Raw genomic sequence first — 17,694 nt, forward strand, 5'->3', positions numbered from 1 at the left:
AGATTGAGCAGACCCCCACTCATTCTTGACAATATTGTTCCCTTTTACATTCTCTTTATCACTAAACAGTACAGAGTTGCATTCCTACTTATGAGGTGTGATCAAAAAATATGGTGAATGTTTAAATTAAAAAAAATTATTACAGTAAAAGACACATTGCCATCAATCCCCCTCAAAATACTCCCCTTGCTTCAAACACACTTATCCCATCATTCTTGCCACTTCTGAAGCAGTTCTGGCAGTCCTCTTTCATGAGTGTCTTCATTCTCCATCATGGCAATGCTTCGTGTCACATACCACTTCTGCTATGCGGCAATTTCTGTCAAATAAAACCATTATGGGGGCTGCCGGATGGCTCAGTTGGTTGGAACACAAACTCTCGACAGCAAGGTTGCCGATTCAGTTCCCGAATGGGATGGTGGGCTGCGCCTCCTGCAACTAAAGATTGAGAACAGCGACTGGACTTGGAGCTGAGCTTCTCCCTCCACAGCTAGATTGAAGGACAGTGACCTGGAGCTGATGGGTCCTGGAGAAGCACACTGTTCCCCAATATTCCCCAATAAAATTTATTTTAAAAAAAGAATAAATACCAGGGGTGCCAAAAATGTATATACATTAAAAAAAAAAAAGACAAACATTATGGTGTGTCCTCATCCACCTTATTCACTGAATCTGGCACCATGTGACTTCTGTCTCTTCCCCAAAGTCAAAATGATTCAGGACATCGAGGCAGCCATGACAGTGCAACTAAAGACACTCACAAAAGAGGACTTCCAGAACTGCTTCAGAAAGTGGCAAGAACGATGGGATATGTGTATTCGAAGCGAGGGGGCGTATTTTGAGGAGGATCAATGGCAATGTGTCTTTTACTGTAATATATATTTTTTTCTTTAAACAGTCACTGCATTTTTCAATCACACCTCACAGTTGCTTACGTGTTTATCGTCCACTTTATCCCACAAGATGTGAGTTTCCTGAGGGCAGTGGCTCTGTCTTGTTTCCATGGAATTCCCATCCCCTAGAGCACCATCAGGTCCCACTCAATACACATTTGTTGTATAATGGTGGCCTTAGCCATCCTGAGGCAGCAAACTGAATTCATGGTGGAAAAGGTACCCTTGGCCATGTCACTGACCCTGATCTATTTCTAGGGTCCTTAGCGGACCACTTCTGAAAAGTCTCTGCACTGCATGCGGCAACGGGTGAGACCACAGCACGTAGCTCTCAATCCTCCACGGTCATTTCCCATGAGCCATCAAATGCCTGGACTGAACAAAGAGCGGAAATGGATGAGGAGGTGATGGAAATGACGACCGTTGTCCCAGGGGTCCCTAATGGTGACAAGAGCTCCGACACCTCAGTGCTGATAACAGCCCTGAGTCAAATACCTGCAAGGACCAGGACGAAGGGGGCTCCCCAGACCTGGCGCTCCAGGTTCCCCCTGGTCTGCACTAAGGGGAGTGTGCTGGTGAGGTCAGCTTTCCCTGTTCCCTGCTGTTCTATGTCCTGATTGTCAGATTACCAGGCAGAGTACTGAGTAGAGCTGCCCCACCAGGCTCCTTCCAGCGTGGGCCTGGCAGTGGACCATGTACATCACAAAACACACACACACACACACACACACACACACACTTTCCACACCAGCTCACGGATGTCCCACACAGTGGCATTGGGCTCAAAACTGGCCAATGGGCCACAGCCTAGACCTGGAGCTCCGGTGTAAGTGACTTGGGTGGCTGAGGGGTCACCTCCCTGAGCCTTCAGAGGCTGAACAACGTCTGACACTTGCAATCCAGCAGTCTGGGCCTGAGGCACGAATCTTGGCATTTGCTTATTTTTTCACTTGTTTGACAAATTTTTAGGGGAAGATGGGTGGAGGGGAAGGGCGTGCTGGAAACGTGTATCAATCTGTGTGTACGTGGACACAAATTATAATAAAAATTCGGTTTCACTAAATACACTAAATATATCCCAGATTGGATCCTAGAAAAGAAAAAGGACACTAGTGGGAAAAAACTGGTGAGATCCAAATAAAGTCTAGAGTTTAGTGAGTGGTAATGTTCCAATGTTAATCTCTTCGTTCTCACAAGTGTACCACAGCTAGGAGGACCTGGACGTGCGGTGTACGGGAACTCTCCATACTGCCTGTGCAACTGTTCTGTAAATCTAAAATTGCTTCCCCCAAAAAAGTTTATTTAAAAAATTCTAAAGTTCCAAAGTTTGACAACCCAAAAGGACATATTGATTTGGAGGTTTAACCAGAAAATCCGCTATTCAGTTCAACTTTTCGATTTTATTAGGTATACATGCATGCAGTAAGGTATACAAACCTTGTGTACAGACCCCGTTGGATGTTTACACATGGATGCACCCTTCTGACCAGCACCAGATCAATCACTGGCATCTTCCCAGCACCCAGAAGCCTCCTCGCCCCTCCCCCGTGAACAGTCTTCCCCCCCAGAACTGGCCTCTATCCTGACTTGTGTACCACAGATTGGTTTTGCTTGTTCTTGAACTTCATATACATAGAATCATAAAGTACGTATGCTTTTGACTCTGGCTTCTTTCACTCACCGTAACATCTGAAAATCAGCCATGCTACTGTGTGTGGCAGTAGTTCATTCTTTTATGGTTGTGTAATATTCATTCCATTGCATGACTACTCCCCCATGTAGTTATCCATTCTATTTTCTATTGACATTTGGGTTGTTTCCAGTTTGGGACTCTTATGAATGGAGCTTTTGTAAACCTTCTCATTGTGTCTTTGGCAGCTGTCTTGCACGCATTTCTCTTGGACGTGTACTTCAGAGTGGAAGTGCTGGGTCAGAGAGTAGTATTTGCATGTTCAGCTTAGGGAGACACTACAAAACTGCTTTCCAAAGTGTTTGTACTCGTTACACTTCCTCCCAAAATGTATGAGAGTTCCTGTTGCTTCACATCCTTGCCAATACTTGCTGCTGTCAATCTTTTTAATTTTAGTCATTCTAGAGGGTTTCTCATGGTATTCATTTGCATTTCCCTAATGATTATGTGTTTAACAGCCTGTAGGATCTCTTCTTTTGTGAAGTGCTTATTCAAGCCTCTGGCCCATTTTTCTTGGATTGTCTTTTTCTTATTGGTTTGTAGATACTCTTTATATATTCTGGATACAAGTTCTTTGTCAGATATATGTACAATAAATATCTTCTCCCCATCTACGGCTTTTCTTTTCACTCCTAGTGGTGTCTTTCAAAGAGTAGATCAGTTTATTTTTTTCATTCAAATCCGAAGACGTCGGCATTTGTATACATTTAGAACTAGAAGCAACTTTAGAGATCGTCTGTGCCAGCGGCTCAGGAGCCTTAGTTCACTAGAATAACTTCAGGAGCTTTTGAAAAAACACCCATGTCTGGGCCCCCCCCCCCCGAGATTATGAGTCAGTTGGTCAGGGGTGGGGCTCGGGCATCAGCATGATTTAAAAGCTCCCCAGGGAATTCTAACAAGCAGTTGGAATTGAGACTGGAGGGAGTGTAAGAGAGTGCCATTCTGCTTGGTAGTGGCCAGAGGCTCCATCCTATTCTGCTTCATCTCAAGCCCCTTAATAGATCATTGATTCTCTTCCAGGTGGGTAAGGGAGGCCAGCCCCTGACACAGTCCTCGGTGGGTCTTCCTCTTTGAAGCCTCTTGCTTTGCCCAGGACAGCCCAGGTTAATCCCCACTGTTTTGGTGTAACTCTTACCAGCGTCCTCCTTTCACTCTCAGAAGTCTCCCGATGTGAATGATGATACACTATAGTGCCCGCATCTGGAGCGTGCACGGCCCTGGCCCTCACGCCCTGTCCACACCTACTGACAGCCTCAGCACCATCTCCCGCCAGCTACCCCGGTGGGGTTGGAAAGATAGCTGGTGAGCATCCCCCAAAACAGAGGGGCACAACTTTCCATTCCAGCAACGACCAGGCCCCAATTACTCATCTGGATCTATTAAAACCCCACAAGGAGAAGTAGCACCCAGATAGGAGGCCAGTGCCAGGAACCACACCCAGAACCAAAGCTCCCCACTGTGAAAATTCCATTTAACCACTGCCTGGCCACACGGAGACACAGCTCAAATGCAACAACCCACGGCTGTTGTCATTGATTCTCCCCATTCCATTATCAAACTGCGAGATTGACCCAATCAGGAGGAGAACTGATTAGAGGGGTGAGCAGGGGCACGGGGCAAGCCCGCTCTTCCATAGGGACGTGTGCCAAAGGCTCCCAAAGACCCCAGAGGTCAGAGAGATGTCAGCCTCCTTCATTCAGGTCAGGTCCCTTCTCAGGCTGTCTCCCCGCTCTCTCTATACGGCAAGACCGACACAAGCACAGCACCCCCGCCCCTCTCTCTCCGCCTCCTCCTGGTGACATACTTGTTACCACAAAGACTGAGCGCCCCAAAGTAGCTGTGTCACAGGCACATTAAACAGCTCACCCCCTGCTGCCCTCTCCATTATCCTGATTTATCTGATTCATCTGAATTTCATTTGTACTTTTAGCCACGTCACCTATACAAAAATAACTTATTATGACTATGCTGCATTGAATGGTATCCCCCAAAAGCCATATCCGTGTTCTAACCCCCTATGAATCTATGATGTTATTTGGAAAAGAGTCTTTGCACATGTAATTAAGGGAAGGATCACCCTGGATTATTCAAGTGTGCAATTCAGTGACAAGTGTCCTGAGAAGAGACAGAAGAGAAAACACAAGAGACAGAGGAGAAAGCCATTGAAAATAGAGGCATTAAAGTTATATAGTCATGAGCAAAGGAATACCAGGGCCTCCAGAAGCTGGAAGAGGCCAGGAAGGATTCTACCCTAAAACCTTGGGAGCAAACACAGCCTTTCAGTCACCTTGATTTTGGACATCCATCCTTCAGAACTGTGAGAGAATAAATTTCTGTTGTTTTAAGCCATCAAGTTCGTGGTAATTTGTTATGGCAACCTTGGGAAGCTGACCCAATGACTTAAACTAGCTTGATTTTCCTAGACCCCGCCTTAGCTCCCTGCAAAGCTGTTCCCCACCCTGTCTGCCATAAAGCATTACCAAGGACACACACACAAACACACACCTCTGCTAATTTACATCATTGTCTCAACCTTTCCCAGGCGAACACAAGGAGCATTTCCCAAGAAGAACGGGGCGCCCTAGATAATGTATCCAGACGTGCCCAGAAGCTGGTGGCCTGCGGAGCAGGCAGGCTGAGCCACGCAGAGCTCCCCGGGCTGGCCCTGGCAAGGGGCTCCGCCAAGTCAGGTTCCTTCGTTTTCTGGGCTGAAAATAGAATCCTCTGAGAAGATGAAACCACAAAGGAGGGCAAGAGGCAGCCTCACACTTTCAGTGATGGGAACCAAGAGCCAAGAAAGGGGGGTCCAGGCCAGTAGGAGCCCTTGGGGAACACGTGGTGGGCTCACTGAGGTGAAAATTCAGCTGGGAAGGCTTGTTTCAGGGTGAACATGACGAAGACAATCTCCTCATAATTATCTGATTCGTACAGACACCCAAACTGAGGTGAGCCATCCGGGCCAGTGCCCAGGCCCTGGAGGTCCGAGTAGGCACAGCTCCCCTTGGCCAGCAGGGCCGGCAGGGACCAGGCGTCGGGGGCCGGGGGCCGCGTGTTGAGGTAGACGCCCAGGTTGGACCTCTGCTGGGGATCGGTCGGGTGAGTGTAGAGCAGCCACCTGTCCAAGGAGTGGGACCCCTTGCTGGAGATGGGGAAGCTGATGATGCTCCCATGGCAGCCGTGGGGAGGCTCCACAAGCTTCTGCACTGGCTGGGTCCCCTGGAAATCGAGCCCGTCATTGGTACTCTCAGCCTGGACCCTGACTCGGAGGGGGCTTCTAGCGTTCAGATACACCACCCTCTGTTTCGCACCCCCCACCTCAGCCACTTGGCACTCCAGGGTGTCCTGGGCGACAAAGTTGCCTCTTTCCCACGTGAGCCCGTGGTCGTGGCTGAGGAAGCAGAAAGCAAAGGGGCAAGGCCCCCGGTGGGTGTGCACATTCCGGTAGGCATAGGCTGGCACCACCAGGCTCTGCGTCTCATTGTGCAGCTGCAGGCAGTGCCCCGGGCCCACCGCGAAAGTGGCCCATTCCTTGTGGGCGGGGCCAATGGCAGAGCTGGTGAGGTCACTGGCGGGACTCCAGGACCTCCCGTGGTCCGTGCTGGTAACTTGGCAGAGCCGGGTCACGTTGACCCTTGTGTGGAGCTGGTGGTGCTCAGACACTTGCTTGGGGATGGCGATGAAGAAGAGGAAGAGAGTCCCTGTCTTCTCGTCATACAACGGGCTAGGGTTCATGGACCGGTGGCCCTCCAGCTGGGCTTGGGCCACCACCTCCTGAGCGTGCCACTGAATGTGAGGAGAGAGGAAGAAGGAGAAGCACTGCCTTGAAATGACCAGTGACAGTGACAGGAGCTGGACTCTGGGGAGAAGGAGGCTCTCGTGGGGTTAGGATCAAAGGTCGTCAAGGAAAGCTGTTCATCCAGCATCACTCACTCACCCTTATAACACCTCCCAGAGCTGTGGGAGCCAGGGCTCCACCTCACTCCCTCCAAAGCAGCCCACTTCTCAAATGGCTGCTGCCTCCATTCCCACGAACGTACATTACAGAGCACCCAGGGCGGGCGAGACCTCAAGATGCAAAGGTGATTTGGGCACGAGCTATTCCCAGCTTCACCCTGGTTCCCTCAACTTACTGGCCTGGTCTAACTTTCCATTCTGGAAAAGTAAAGCCCTAGAAGTAACTACAGTAGCATGTCCAGTGTGGGGCAGAATGTGACAATCACCTCCCATCTTCTATTAAGGCAACCTAGGAGCGGGCAGCACCACGACACTAAGGACTCCCCCTGAGCTTCCATAATCCCAAATCTATGTCGTATATGCTGCAGCCGTGCCGTCTCTCCCCCTATGCCCCAGACACCGTGTCAAGAGTCGAACATCCATTGTCTCATCTGCCCTAACACCTAACTCCTGGGGGACAGGTGTTCTTAGCTCCACCTTACATCTGGGAAACGAGAAGCTTACTAGGGCAGAGTTGCCCAAGGCCATACCTCTGGGAAATGATAGAACCAGGACTTGAATGCAGGTCCATCTGTTTCAAACCCCATGCTCTGAACAGCTACTATGTAATAATGACCACACAGTAATGATCGTGATACTATTAAACTTTTCATATGTGATAAGCCAGCCTTGGGTGTCTTTGTCAAAATTAATTAACTTGATCTGCACACTGGAACTTCAGGACACAAAGCATCACTCCACCCACCCCAGCCCCCACACCCCAGGTTAATTTTACTCGAATGGTACAACCTCCCAGGGAAACGATACTAAACAAGTCCTCGCTCAGTTTCACAGTCACATAGGGAAACCTTTCCGAACATCAGGTTCCCTGACTGACTTGTCCAGTCACGCAGTGACGCCAAGGCGGCCAGGCCAACTGGACGTGTGCACAGTGAGCCCGTGTGTCATCCAGGTGATCACTTGGGGGCGCTGATAGGTCCCTGGGTCCCTCTTGGGTTTCCCCCAGACCCCAGCCGCCCCAGGATGGCGTGGTCCTGCATTCCCAGTGCAGCTAGGCAGCCGCATCCTGCCTTACCCGGACCTGGTGAGTGGACGCATCATAGCTTCCTCTGCGCAGGACGACCAGCAGTGCGTGCTCATCCTTCTTGCTCAGCCGCTTCTCTGCAAAGGCCAGCAGGGTCTTCTGCTGTGGCAGGTAGAGCAGAGCGGGGATTCTGTAGGCGTGCGAGCCCGATTGGAACACCCTCTCCTTCTGCAGGACGGGGCAGGATGCCATGGGGCCTGGGGAGGCACGGAAAGAGGAGAGGAGTGCCCTCAGTCACATCCTGAGGTGGGTGGGACTTCCTCCCAGGCAGGGGGTCTTACCCCACACGTCAGCCAGTTGAGATTGGGGTGGCCTGTCGTCCCACATGGGGTTCATCCTTCTAAGCCTTGTCTACCAATTTTGCAAGTGTCTCCCAAGGAGCTTGGCAGCATTCTGCCCAGGAGCCATCGGCGAAGGGGCATTTATTTGGAAAAGAGTATTTTGTGTTAAATTTTTATTATAAGTTAACACACCTTGTTAGGAGAAATTTGTGATAGCCTTCAACAGCTTTTGCCAAGCCCAACACATCAATCAAATGCTAAGCCTTGGGTAAGATAGGAGCGCTTGCCAAGTGGTGTTCTGCATCTGTCCAACTGCCAGAAAATGACACATGGGAGCTTTTTATAACTCCACAGCCCTAGAAAGTTGCCTTACAAAAAAAGAAAAAAAGGGGGGGGGTGCGGGGGGGCGGGGGGGGGCGGGGGAAGCCTTGATTCTCAAGGTTCTCTTCCCCAGGCTGCCTGAGGTTAAGTTCCCAGCTGCCCCAAGTGTGTGGACTCTTTCCCCTGGGGCAGGGAGTGGCACCTGGAATGGAAGACAGAGAGGCTCCTGACAGCTCTCCCGGGCTGGGAGGGCCCTTCACAGGTTCAAGAAACAAAAGTAAAACATAAGCATTTGGCCAAAAAGATCAGGGAGGGCCCGAGATAACTTGGTGATCACGTGTGACAATGGTGTCCACTCTGGGCCCACCCGATCCCCTTCTGGGGGGACTTACCCCAGCTTCAAGGAGTGCTGGCTGCAGAGCAGATGGCCCCCTGAGCCATCAGACCTGAGCAGGTGGGACAGGACTGCCATCAGCTGAAAAGAACTTCTTCCTGATCAGACCCTACGAAGGGCTGCGTCTGACAGCTGGCCTGCCCAGAACAAAAAGACGCGGCCTCCGTGTCCTGACTCAGATGCTCCGAGGGCCAGCGCAGGTCCAGGGCTCCCATGGGTCCGCCGAGGCTTCCCTAAGACGCACACAACCTCTCCTCTCTATACCCTTTCCTAATGCTTGCGTTTTTTTCTACCATGTACATTATTATCGATTTAAAACTTATTTAACATTTGAGAAATAAATGCAATCTATCAGGATGCCATTCAATCCATAATGAACATTATTGTTAGGACAATATAACAAAATAAAACTAACAAGGGCAAAGGCCACACGAGGTAAAACGTGTGGCTGCCTAAACGTGGGAGGAAGAACTGTCATTGTGATAAAATCTCTTCTTGCACACGGTAGTCCAACAGGATAGAGCTTGGTAGCCGTGACGGTGACTAAGTTGAAACTTTGTGAAATGTAGACAGGAAAGAATCAAATATGATTTAAAATTGAAATGAAAATGGGGGAGAAGGATTCAGCACAACAGTGTTCTTTAGAAAATCGATCAAGGGTTTACTTAGGTTCTTGGGCATTTAGCTAGGAGAGGAATTGCTGGGTCACATGGTCACTCTGTGTTTAAACCTTTGAGGAGATGCCAGACTGTGTCCACACCAGCGGCACCATGTTACGCTCCCACCAGCCGTGTGTGAAGGTTCCAATCTCTCCACATCCTCCTCAGCTTTGGTTACTGTGCCTTTGTGATGGTCGCCATCCTCGTGGATGTGATGTGGTGTCTCGCTGTGACTTTGATTTGCATTTTGCTGATGTCTAGAGATGGTGAGCATCTTTCTAGCCTGGAGGCAATAATGGGGAGATTCCAAATGTGTTCACGCAAGGGAGTGATCTAACGTGATTTATTTTTTTAGGAAGTCCCTCTTTTGGCTTTACGGGGTGGGGCAGAAGGTGAGTCTATTGCAATTTTCCAGGTGATATATACTAAAAGCCTGGAAAAGCAGAAACAGTGACAACTGAGAGAGGAGCCTGGCTCTTCGAGATGAGAAGCAACAGAATTCATATGATGTGGAGGGCAAATTGGGGAGGGTTTGAGAATGCCCGAACTTAAAGTATTCCGAATTGCTTTCCATAGCGTCTGTGACTATTTCCAGATTCCTCCTTTAGACTCTGTCACCTTTAGGGCGGGGACAAGTTTATTCATTCATGTAGCAAAGTTTTACCGTGTTGCTACATGTGTCCTGCATTGTTCTAGGAACGGGACATGCTTCGTGAATAAAACACGCCAACCCCAGCCTCCACAGGCGGCTAGTCTGAGTGTTTGTCCGTGTGTATTTAGAGCCACTGTTGGCACAGGAGGGGACGGGGTGGAGGAAAAGCAGACCTCGGAGTCCATTCTCGAGGGCTCTTTTCTATTCTGTGACTCAACGCTGGCCCAAACTCACATACCCACCGGTAATACCAACCCCAAATGCTTCATAATAATAATAGCAAACATTTAAGCAACACTCACCAAGTGCTCTACAATATTTTTAAAAATTTTGGAAATTGTATTTACAAATTGTATTATTTACAATACGATTCACAAATACGTATTCATTTACTCCCCTGACACCCCCATGAAGTGACACTATCATTATCCCATTGTACAGAGGAAGAAACTGAGCTCCCCCAACCATAAGTGTCAGAGCTGGGACTCCAGACACTTCTAACCCCGTGCAATACTGCCTCTGAGGGGAGTTCTGGAAATTGCCATCTTCATGCACCCTATGACATTTCCAGTGATGCTTGAGCACCTGGCCCACCTGGACCCACACATGGCAGCAGCTTTGGACTGAAGCAGCAGAAAGAGAACTGAATTAGAAGCCAAAAACTGGATTCCGGTCCTGGGTCGTATATCTTTGGGCAGGTTGTATACCTTTGGGCAAGAACCCACTTTCCTGGGCTCCCTCTCCTCACCTGGCAAAAAGAGAACTGGAGGAGGTGACCGTGCAGGCTGAGCTGGGACCTGACTCCTTGGGGGAGGCTGAGAAGGGGCCTCAGCCAACCCAGTGCCACACTGCAGCTCCCAAGCAATGACAATGAGATGGCAATGTTGGCTTGAATCGTGAGAAATCGCCATCACAGGTCAAAAATGGTTGAACAGTGGCAATTTCAGAGGGTTCTGCCTAAGGCTACCAGCAGCTGACATGGCTTGTAGTCTTGTGGGCGCTGAGCCCAGAGCAAAACGTCTGAAACAAGGAAGGTTACTTCTCCCCACTCAGCCCAGTAGGCCAGCTTTGGCGGCCCCATCACAGATGTGGGGAAACTGAGACATGAGTCGGGGAGACAGAAGATGACCTCCTCGCGTCGGTGCAGGTGGGTGGATTCGAGCCTGGATCTGCCCGATCCCAGAACCCACACTCCTAAACAACGGGCACTCCTGCCACAAGCCCCGCAGCTGGGACTCTAACATCCAAAAGCTTCCTCGCAAAAGACAAGTGGTGGAGGGTTCCCGCCTGCCTTCTTTCTCTCCTGTGGGAGCACAGCATGTCGCCAGCATTCCCTTGCCTGTTTCAGGAAGATCCTTTGCCAATTCACAAATCTGTGTTGAGTAGCTTCCATGTGCCGGGAAACAGGTAAACAGACAAGCCTTGCCCTCCAGGAGCCCATCACGATAAATGTGAGCCAATAATTCTGGGGAGCAAGAAAGAGGCATGGTTTTCAGCTTTCCCCAGAATAGCCCTTGTGGGCCCAGTTTTGGGTGAAACGCTGGCTTCTTGGCCATCACATTGAAATAACGCCATCTCTCCAAAGAGGAGGCAGCTGCTCACATCTAGTCTGACAGCAGCACCAGAAAAACAAGCGTGAGGGGCAGCAAGCTGGAAGCTTGGGCAGTCTCTTTCCCCAAGAAAACCCCATTTCCAGGGGCTCAACCACTCAGCTTGGGCCCAGGGCTTTGCCGGGATTCCCACCCCAAGCTGAGAGGAGCTGTCTCAACTCCCAGGCCGGTACAGGTAGCACTGAGCCTCCCTCTGAAAGTGCAGGCTGGCAGTAAGTTCAGGACAGAATTAGGAGTTTTCCTGAACTGGTTGATCTGAGCCTTCTCCCCACGTTCCCCTCCAACGTGCCCTCTGGACACCCCAGAACACAGTGAGTGCCATATCAGGACGCTGGGGGACAGTGAGCTGGCACACACTTAAAAACTGCCACAGTCTCAGGCATTCCCAAATATGGCACAATCGCTCCATAATTACCTGCTACAAAAGAACTGTTGTCTGGGTCAACAAAGGAACAGGTGGGTCAATTCGGAGGGAAGCCGTATTCTCAAGGGGAGTATTATCCTCAAGGGGAGTATTCCAAGTTGGATCGTGGAGCCTGGATGGGAAGTCAGAGCGTGTGAGCTGAGGCGGTGGGAACCCAACTTCTAGAACACTGCTGCTCCTGCATTGCCCTGGCTTCACCCCTTGTTGCTGTCTCACGGCCTCCACGATTGGGCCCGTGCCTGTAAATGCCTACGGGAGCCCCAACTTCTGCCACCCACTCATCTGTGGACCTGCTTCCGGTTGATGTCAGTGCACAGGCCCAGCCCTGGCCCAGTTAGGAGGCTGCCTCTCATTGTCTGGAAAGGAGTCTGTCCAGCTCCCTCCACAGTCATGCTGAATCAGAGTGAGCCACGGGCAGCCTGAGTCAAGCTTGCCTCTTTAATGGATGCCACGGGCAACATGTGTGCACATCAGGGAACAGCCCTCCTAGGGCCTGGAGAGTCTGGAAGTGCAGGAGGGCTGGAGCCACCCAGGACTCAGCTCCTCTTCTGGCTCTGCCAGGGCCAGCTGTGTAAGCAAGGTGACTTTCTTGACCTCTTGGGACCTCAGTTTCCTCCTCTGAATAATGGGAGCAAAAATACCAGCGTAGACTCGAAGTTGCGTGGGAGCAGACTGTATGACTTATTGGCTACCAAAACCGAGTACCGAGAGTGTGTCTGATCCATCATTGGTGCTCTGTCGATACTCATCAAATGAGTGAATGGACGAGGCTGCCTTGGACTGATGTCCATTGATGTCCAATGGACTGATGACAGGAAGACTTAGATAACCCATCTAAATCTCTTACCCCAGCATCCGGCACACGACAGGACTCACCTGGCAACAAACCCTTTTCCTCTGGACCCACCACAGCATGGCTAACCACAACCATCCATGGGCTCTAAGATCACTTCCAGGAAGACAAATCAGTCGCTAGCACACAGCCAGAAAAAAGAACCCACCTCACCCCAGTCCACGGCCCGCGTGGGTGAGGCTGCAGGAGCTGGGAAAATCAGAAGGCAGTCCAATTCAGTTCAAAGTATACGTCTTGTCTTTGTCTAGAATGGAGAGGGAGTCCCCCCAACTTGTTTCCCTTCCCTCCACTGGACATAGTCCTTTCACAGTAGCTTCAGCTCTAGGCGGTTCCTGTGGCTCAGAACCAAGTGCAGAAACATCCCAGGGCTCCTTTCCTGGGAGGTCAGCTCTCCCTGGTGGTCCCCCAGCTCAGAGTGACCCCTAGATGGCCAGGGCTGAGTCCCCTTGTTTCTGTTCTGGTCTATTCCTCTCGCCAGTTTGCAGAGAGATGGTCACAGTCTGACCTTGGAATTTATCTTTAAAAGCTCCACCCAAAGGCCAGCCCACGTGAACGCCCCGATAAACCCAGACCCCAGCTCTGACTCACACCCCCCGGAAGGTGTGGGTGTCACCTTGTAGTTGATGCTCTTACATTCTTGTCACGCTCCAGCTAGCTCATTGGGCCGCAGAAGGGGTGTTTTAAAAGTGGGTTAAGTGTAGTGGGGTGCTTATTAGAGGAATCGTGGCACATCCATAAAATAGAGTATGTATTGGGCAGCTAATTAATTAAAACCATGTTTTAAAGATAATATATGAGAAAATGCTGGGACAGCATGAACTATAAAAAGCAAGATACAAGATGGCATACAAGGGGCCAGACGGGTGGCTCAGTTGGTTAGAGCGCGAGCTCTGGGCAACAGGGTCGCCAGTTCGATTCCCACATGGGCCAGTGAGCTGTGCCCTCTACAACTAGAATGAAGACAACGAGCTGCCGCTGAGCTCCCGGGCGGCCAGATTGCCCAGTTGGTTGGAGTGCCAGGTCCTCAACCACAAGGTTGCCGGTTTGACTCCCGCAAGGGATGGTGGGCTGCGCCCCCTGCAACTAAGATTGAACAACGGCAACTGAACTTGGAGCTGAGCTGCACCCTCTACAACTAAGACTGAAAGGACAACTTGACTTGGAGCTGATGGGTCCTGGGAAAAACACACTGTTTCCTAATAAAGTCCTGGAAATCACACTGTTCCCCAGTAAAGTTCTGTTCCCCTCCCCCAATAAAATCTTTAAAAAAAAAAGATGGCATATAAGGTAAATTTCTATATTATATACTCAAAAATCTATATGAAAAATAAAAATTATATCAAAATATGGGCTGCTCCACCCCCAAAACTCAGCATGGTGCCTGGAACAAAATAGCTATTTAGTAAGTAGTTATTGGATTTAGAATGAATAAATAAATAATATTAGTAATCAATTTTAACTAGTGGGATTACAATTGATGTTTATTTACTTCCTGTACTCTTCCAGGCACATATGATTTGATTATTAGTTTTAAAAGGCATTATTTTAAAAATGATCATAAGTAATATAATGACAGGCTTTAAAATGTGGCTTAAGAGTACCTTATTAACTCTATCCTAGCCAGATCATCAAGTGGGGACATGTGCTTTCAAAAGGCCACAAAAGCTTGTAAAAATAGGCTCGACTCTGCATGAAAATGTAACTTATATTTGACTCTACAGGATCAATGGATTAAGTGTTCAAAAATATTCATTAAACACATCCTGTGTAGCCAACACTGTACTAACTTGGAGAGGAAGACAGAAAGATCACAGATAAGGCCACAGAGCTCCCAGTGCTTATTATTTATGTGAGGGAAAACAGACCAACACACAAGGAACAGAAGCCAGAGAGCGCAGGACCCAATGGTGGTGGTAACGGTGGCGGGTGGGCTGTGATGGTGACACCGATTAAGGGGAAGTGATGAGAACAGGGGTAGTCAGGAAGACTTCCTGGAGGAAGGTGTATGACCTGGGCTAGCTCAAGAAGAAAAGTAAAATGTACAAAGTAGGGCTAGAACACTGCAGCAGGAGAGCACAGGGCCCGGCACATAGTAGGTGCTCAGTTTGAGTCTGAGGACGTGAGGCACCCGACAGTACCTGGCTGGCCAGAATCATCATTACTTTGAAAGTAATCTGTTTTTTCTCTGATGGCTTTTATGAGTTTTCTTTATCCTTAATATTCTGTAGTTCCACCATGGGTGGTCCAAGTGTGAATTCATTTTTATTTACCTTGCCTAGAAATCAGCATGCTTTTTCAAACTCACAGCGCATGCCTTTTTGTTCAATTGTGAAAATTTCTCGGTCATTAATATTTGAATGTTGCCTCTCCTCTGCTCTCTATTCTCGCCTTCAGAACAGCCTAGTAAATGTATGTTTGGTTTTCTTGACTTGTTCTCCAGATGTCTTTTGACTTATTTTTCATATTTTTTCATCTCTTTGCCTCTTGGTGCTTCATTCTGGGTGATTTTCTCAAATACATCTTCCAAATTACTAAATCTGAAGTGGTGTCTAGCTAAGAGTTTTTTTAATGCAATATATATATATATATACACATATATATATATATGTATTGCATTATATATATTGCAATATATATATATATGTATTGCATTATATATATTGCAATATATATATTGAATGCAATATATATGTTTATTTATATATATTTAATGCAATCTATATATATTATTTCTACAATATCTACTTAGCTCTTCTTTGAATTTACTTTTCAGAAAATCAATTTCCTCAGCACTGAAAAAGCAATGAGCTGTTGAGCCATGAAAAGACACAGAGCTGCCTTAAATGCAGCTCAGTGAAGGTAGCTAGTCCGAAACGCTAAATACTGTATGATTTCAACTCTATGACATTTTGGAAAAGGCAGAACTATGGAGACAGTGACAAGAACAGTGGTCTCCAGAGGCTCAGGGAGAGAGGACAGGAGAAGCAGGGATGATTTTTAGGGCAGTGAACATACTCTCTGTATGATAGCCTGCAGAGATGGACACATGTCATTACACATTTGTCCAAACCCATAGAACGCGCAGCACCAGGAGTGAACTGTAATGTAAACTATGGACTTTGGGTGATAATGACGTGCCAGTGTTGGCTCATCAATAGTAACTAATGTACCGCTCCGGTGGGAACGTGGACAGCGGGGAGGCTACGCATGTGTGGGGGCAGGAGAGACCACTGCTCCTTCCCCTCGATTTTGTTGTGAACCTAAAACTGCTCTAAAAAAAAAAAGTTTTACATTTTCAAAAATGATTGCCTATTCTTGTTCTGTAGATTTTTTACTTTTTTATCTCTTTAAGCACCTTAAACACATATATATTTTTAAGTCTCTTTTTATATTATTCCATTGATTCCACATCCTTGTGTGTCAACTCCCCCATTTTTGTGGGAAGCTTTTCTTCCTATTGGACTTCCTAAAATGCTAATTTGTTATAATACTATTTTAATCATTCATATTCATTTTCATATCAGTCTTCCTCAAATGTTTTATCATTTTTGTGTGTGAGCTCACCTTCTGTGGGAATTATCTCTTGGGTGTGGGGGTGGAGGTGTTCCCACGAGTGCCCCAGATTGGGGACACCCCCCCTCACTTACCTCTACCTTAGTCTAAGGACTCATGGTCTCTCAACTTTCCTCGTTTCTATTGTAGAATTTCCGAACCTCACAGGTGGAAGAGGTTTGGGCCCCATGTGTAAACCCAGCTTGCTCTCTCTTGTTTTGTAGGTGATTCTATTTCTACCCATGGCCCAGGACATTTTTAAGCTTCTCAGCCATAATTCTTCTCCAAACTTCCGTCTGTGTTGAGGTCCAAAGGCTTTGATTCTTGTTCTCCCATAGCTATTAACTTAGAACAAACACATCCCCTGGCCATGTGTGTAACAGTCCCGAAAGAATTAGCTCACCAGGGTAGCTAGAGAAGGACCCAAGAGTTACCTATTCATTTATGGCACCTGGACGCTTACCTTTCTTGCCCTTGAAATCAAATATATATTTACATTACATATGTATGATACACATGGTACGTATCTATTTCTATAGTCACCATTTCTGTGTGTTCAGGAAATTTCCTATGACCTTGGGCAGGCTCTTAAACATCTGCATGTCTCGCTTCCTCATCGTAAGATTATGGTGATGATTAAACAAGTGAATTCCTGGAAGGTGCTCAGGACAGAGCCTGGCCCAGAGGCGGTCAATAGGTGTTATAACTATTCGGGCTCCTGCTCGGCTCTGTTTCTTGACCAGGCCTCGTCTATCGCTTTTAAATATTTCAAATGTATTTTTTAAAGAACCGAACAATTTGTTAAAAAACTTAAAAACATTTGAACTTCTCTCCCCGCTCCCAACCACAAATTCAACACAGGAGGTTTATGAATCTGAAAAGAAATTCTCTTGTAATGAATTAAACTTATTACACTTGACTATTCAATTCCTGCCAATGAACAGTTATAATAACCAGTTTAAAATAATTCGTTTATGATTATTAATTCCATTAATGATCTGTCAAAAATTGCCACCCTGAAAACATCACGAAAGCTTCCGGTCAGGAGTATCCCAGGTCTTGAAAGGGATTTCTCAGTGTCTAGTCCCTTCAGGCCGCTATACCAAAATACCACAGACTGAAAGGGGTGGGGCTTATAAACAATAGAAATTTATTTTTTACAGTTCTGGAGGCTGGGAAGTTCAAGATCAAGGCCCTGGCAGATACAGTATCTGGTGAGAGCCCACTTCCTAGTTCATAGACAGTCATCTTCCCTCTGTGTCCTCAGCGCAGAGGGCAGCGAGGGCTCTGGGGTCTCTTTTATAAGAGCACTAATCCCATTCGTGAG

The 17,694-nt window shown here is 48.0% G+C and overlaps 1 protein-coding gene across 1 annotated transcript; it reads right to left on the reverse strand.

Moving 5' to 3' along the window:
* Window positions 1-4,415: 4,415 nt before the first annotated feature.
* NEU2 (neuraminidase 2) lies at window positions 4,416-7,953 on the reverse strand. The gene is made up of 3 exons (XM_033111587.1): window positions 7,903-7,953; window positions 7,613-7,818; window positions 4,416-6,366 (listed from the first exon to the last, which is right to left on the reverse strand). The coding sequence occupies exons 1-3, from the start codon at window positions 7,946-7,948 to the stop codon at window positions 5,428-5,430; spliced, it is 1,191 nt and encodes a 396-aa protein (XP_032967478.1). The 5' UTR covers window positions 7,949-7,953; the 3' UTR covers window positions 4,416-5,427.
* Between the last annotated feature and the right edge of the window lie 9,741 nt (window positions 7,954-17,694).

The sequence above is a fragment of the Rhinolophus ferrumequinum genome, chromosome 8, assembly GCF_004115265.2.
Source record: "Rhinolophus ferrumequinum isolate MPI-CBG mRhiFer1 chromosome 8, mRhiFer1_v1.p, whole genome shotgun sequence".
NCBI lineage: Eukaryota > Metazoa > Chordata > Mammalia > Chiroptera > Rhinolophidae > Rhinolophus > Rhinolophus ferrumequinum.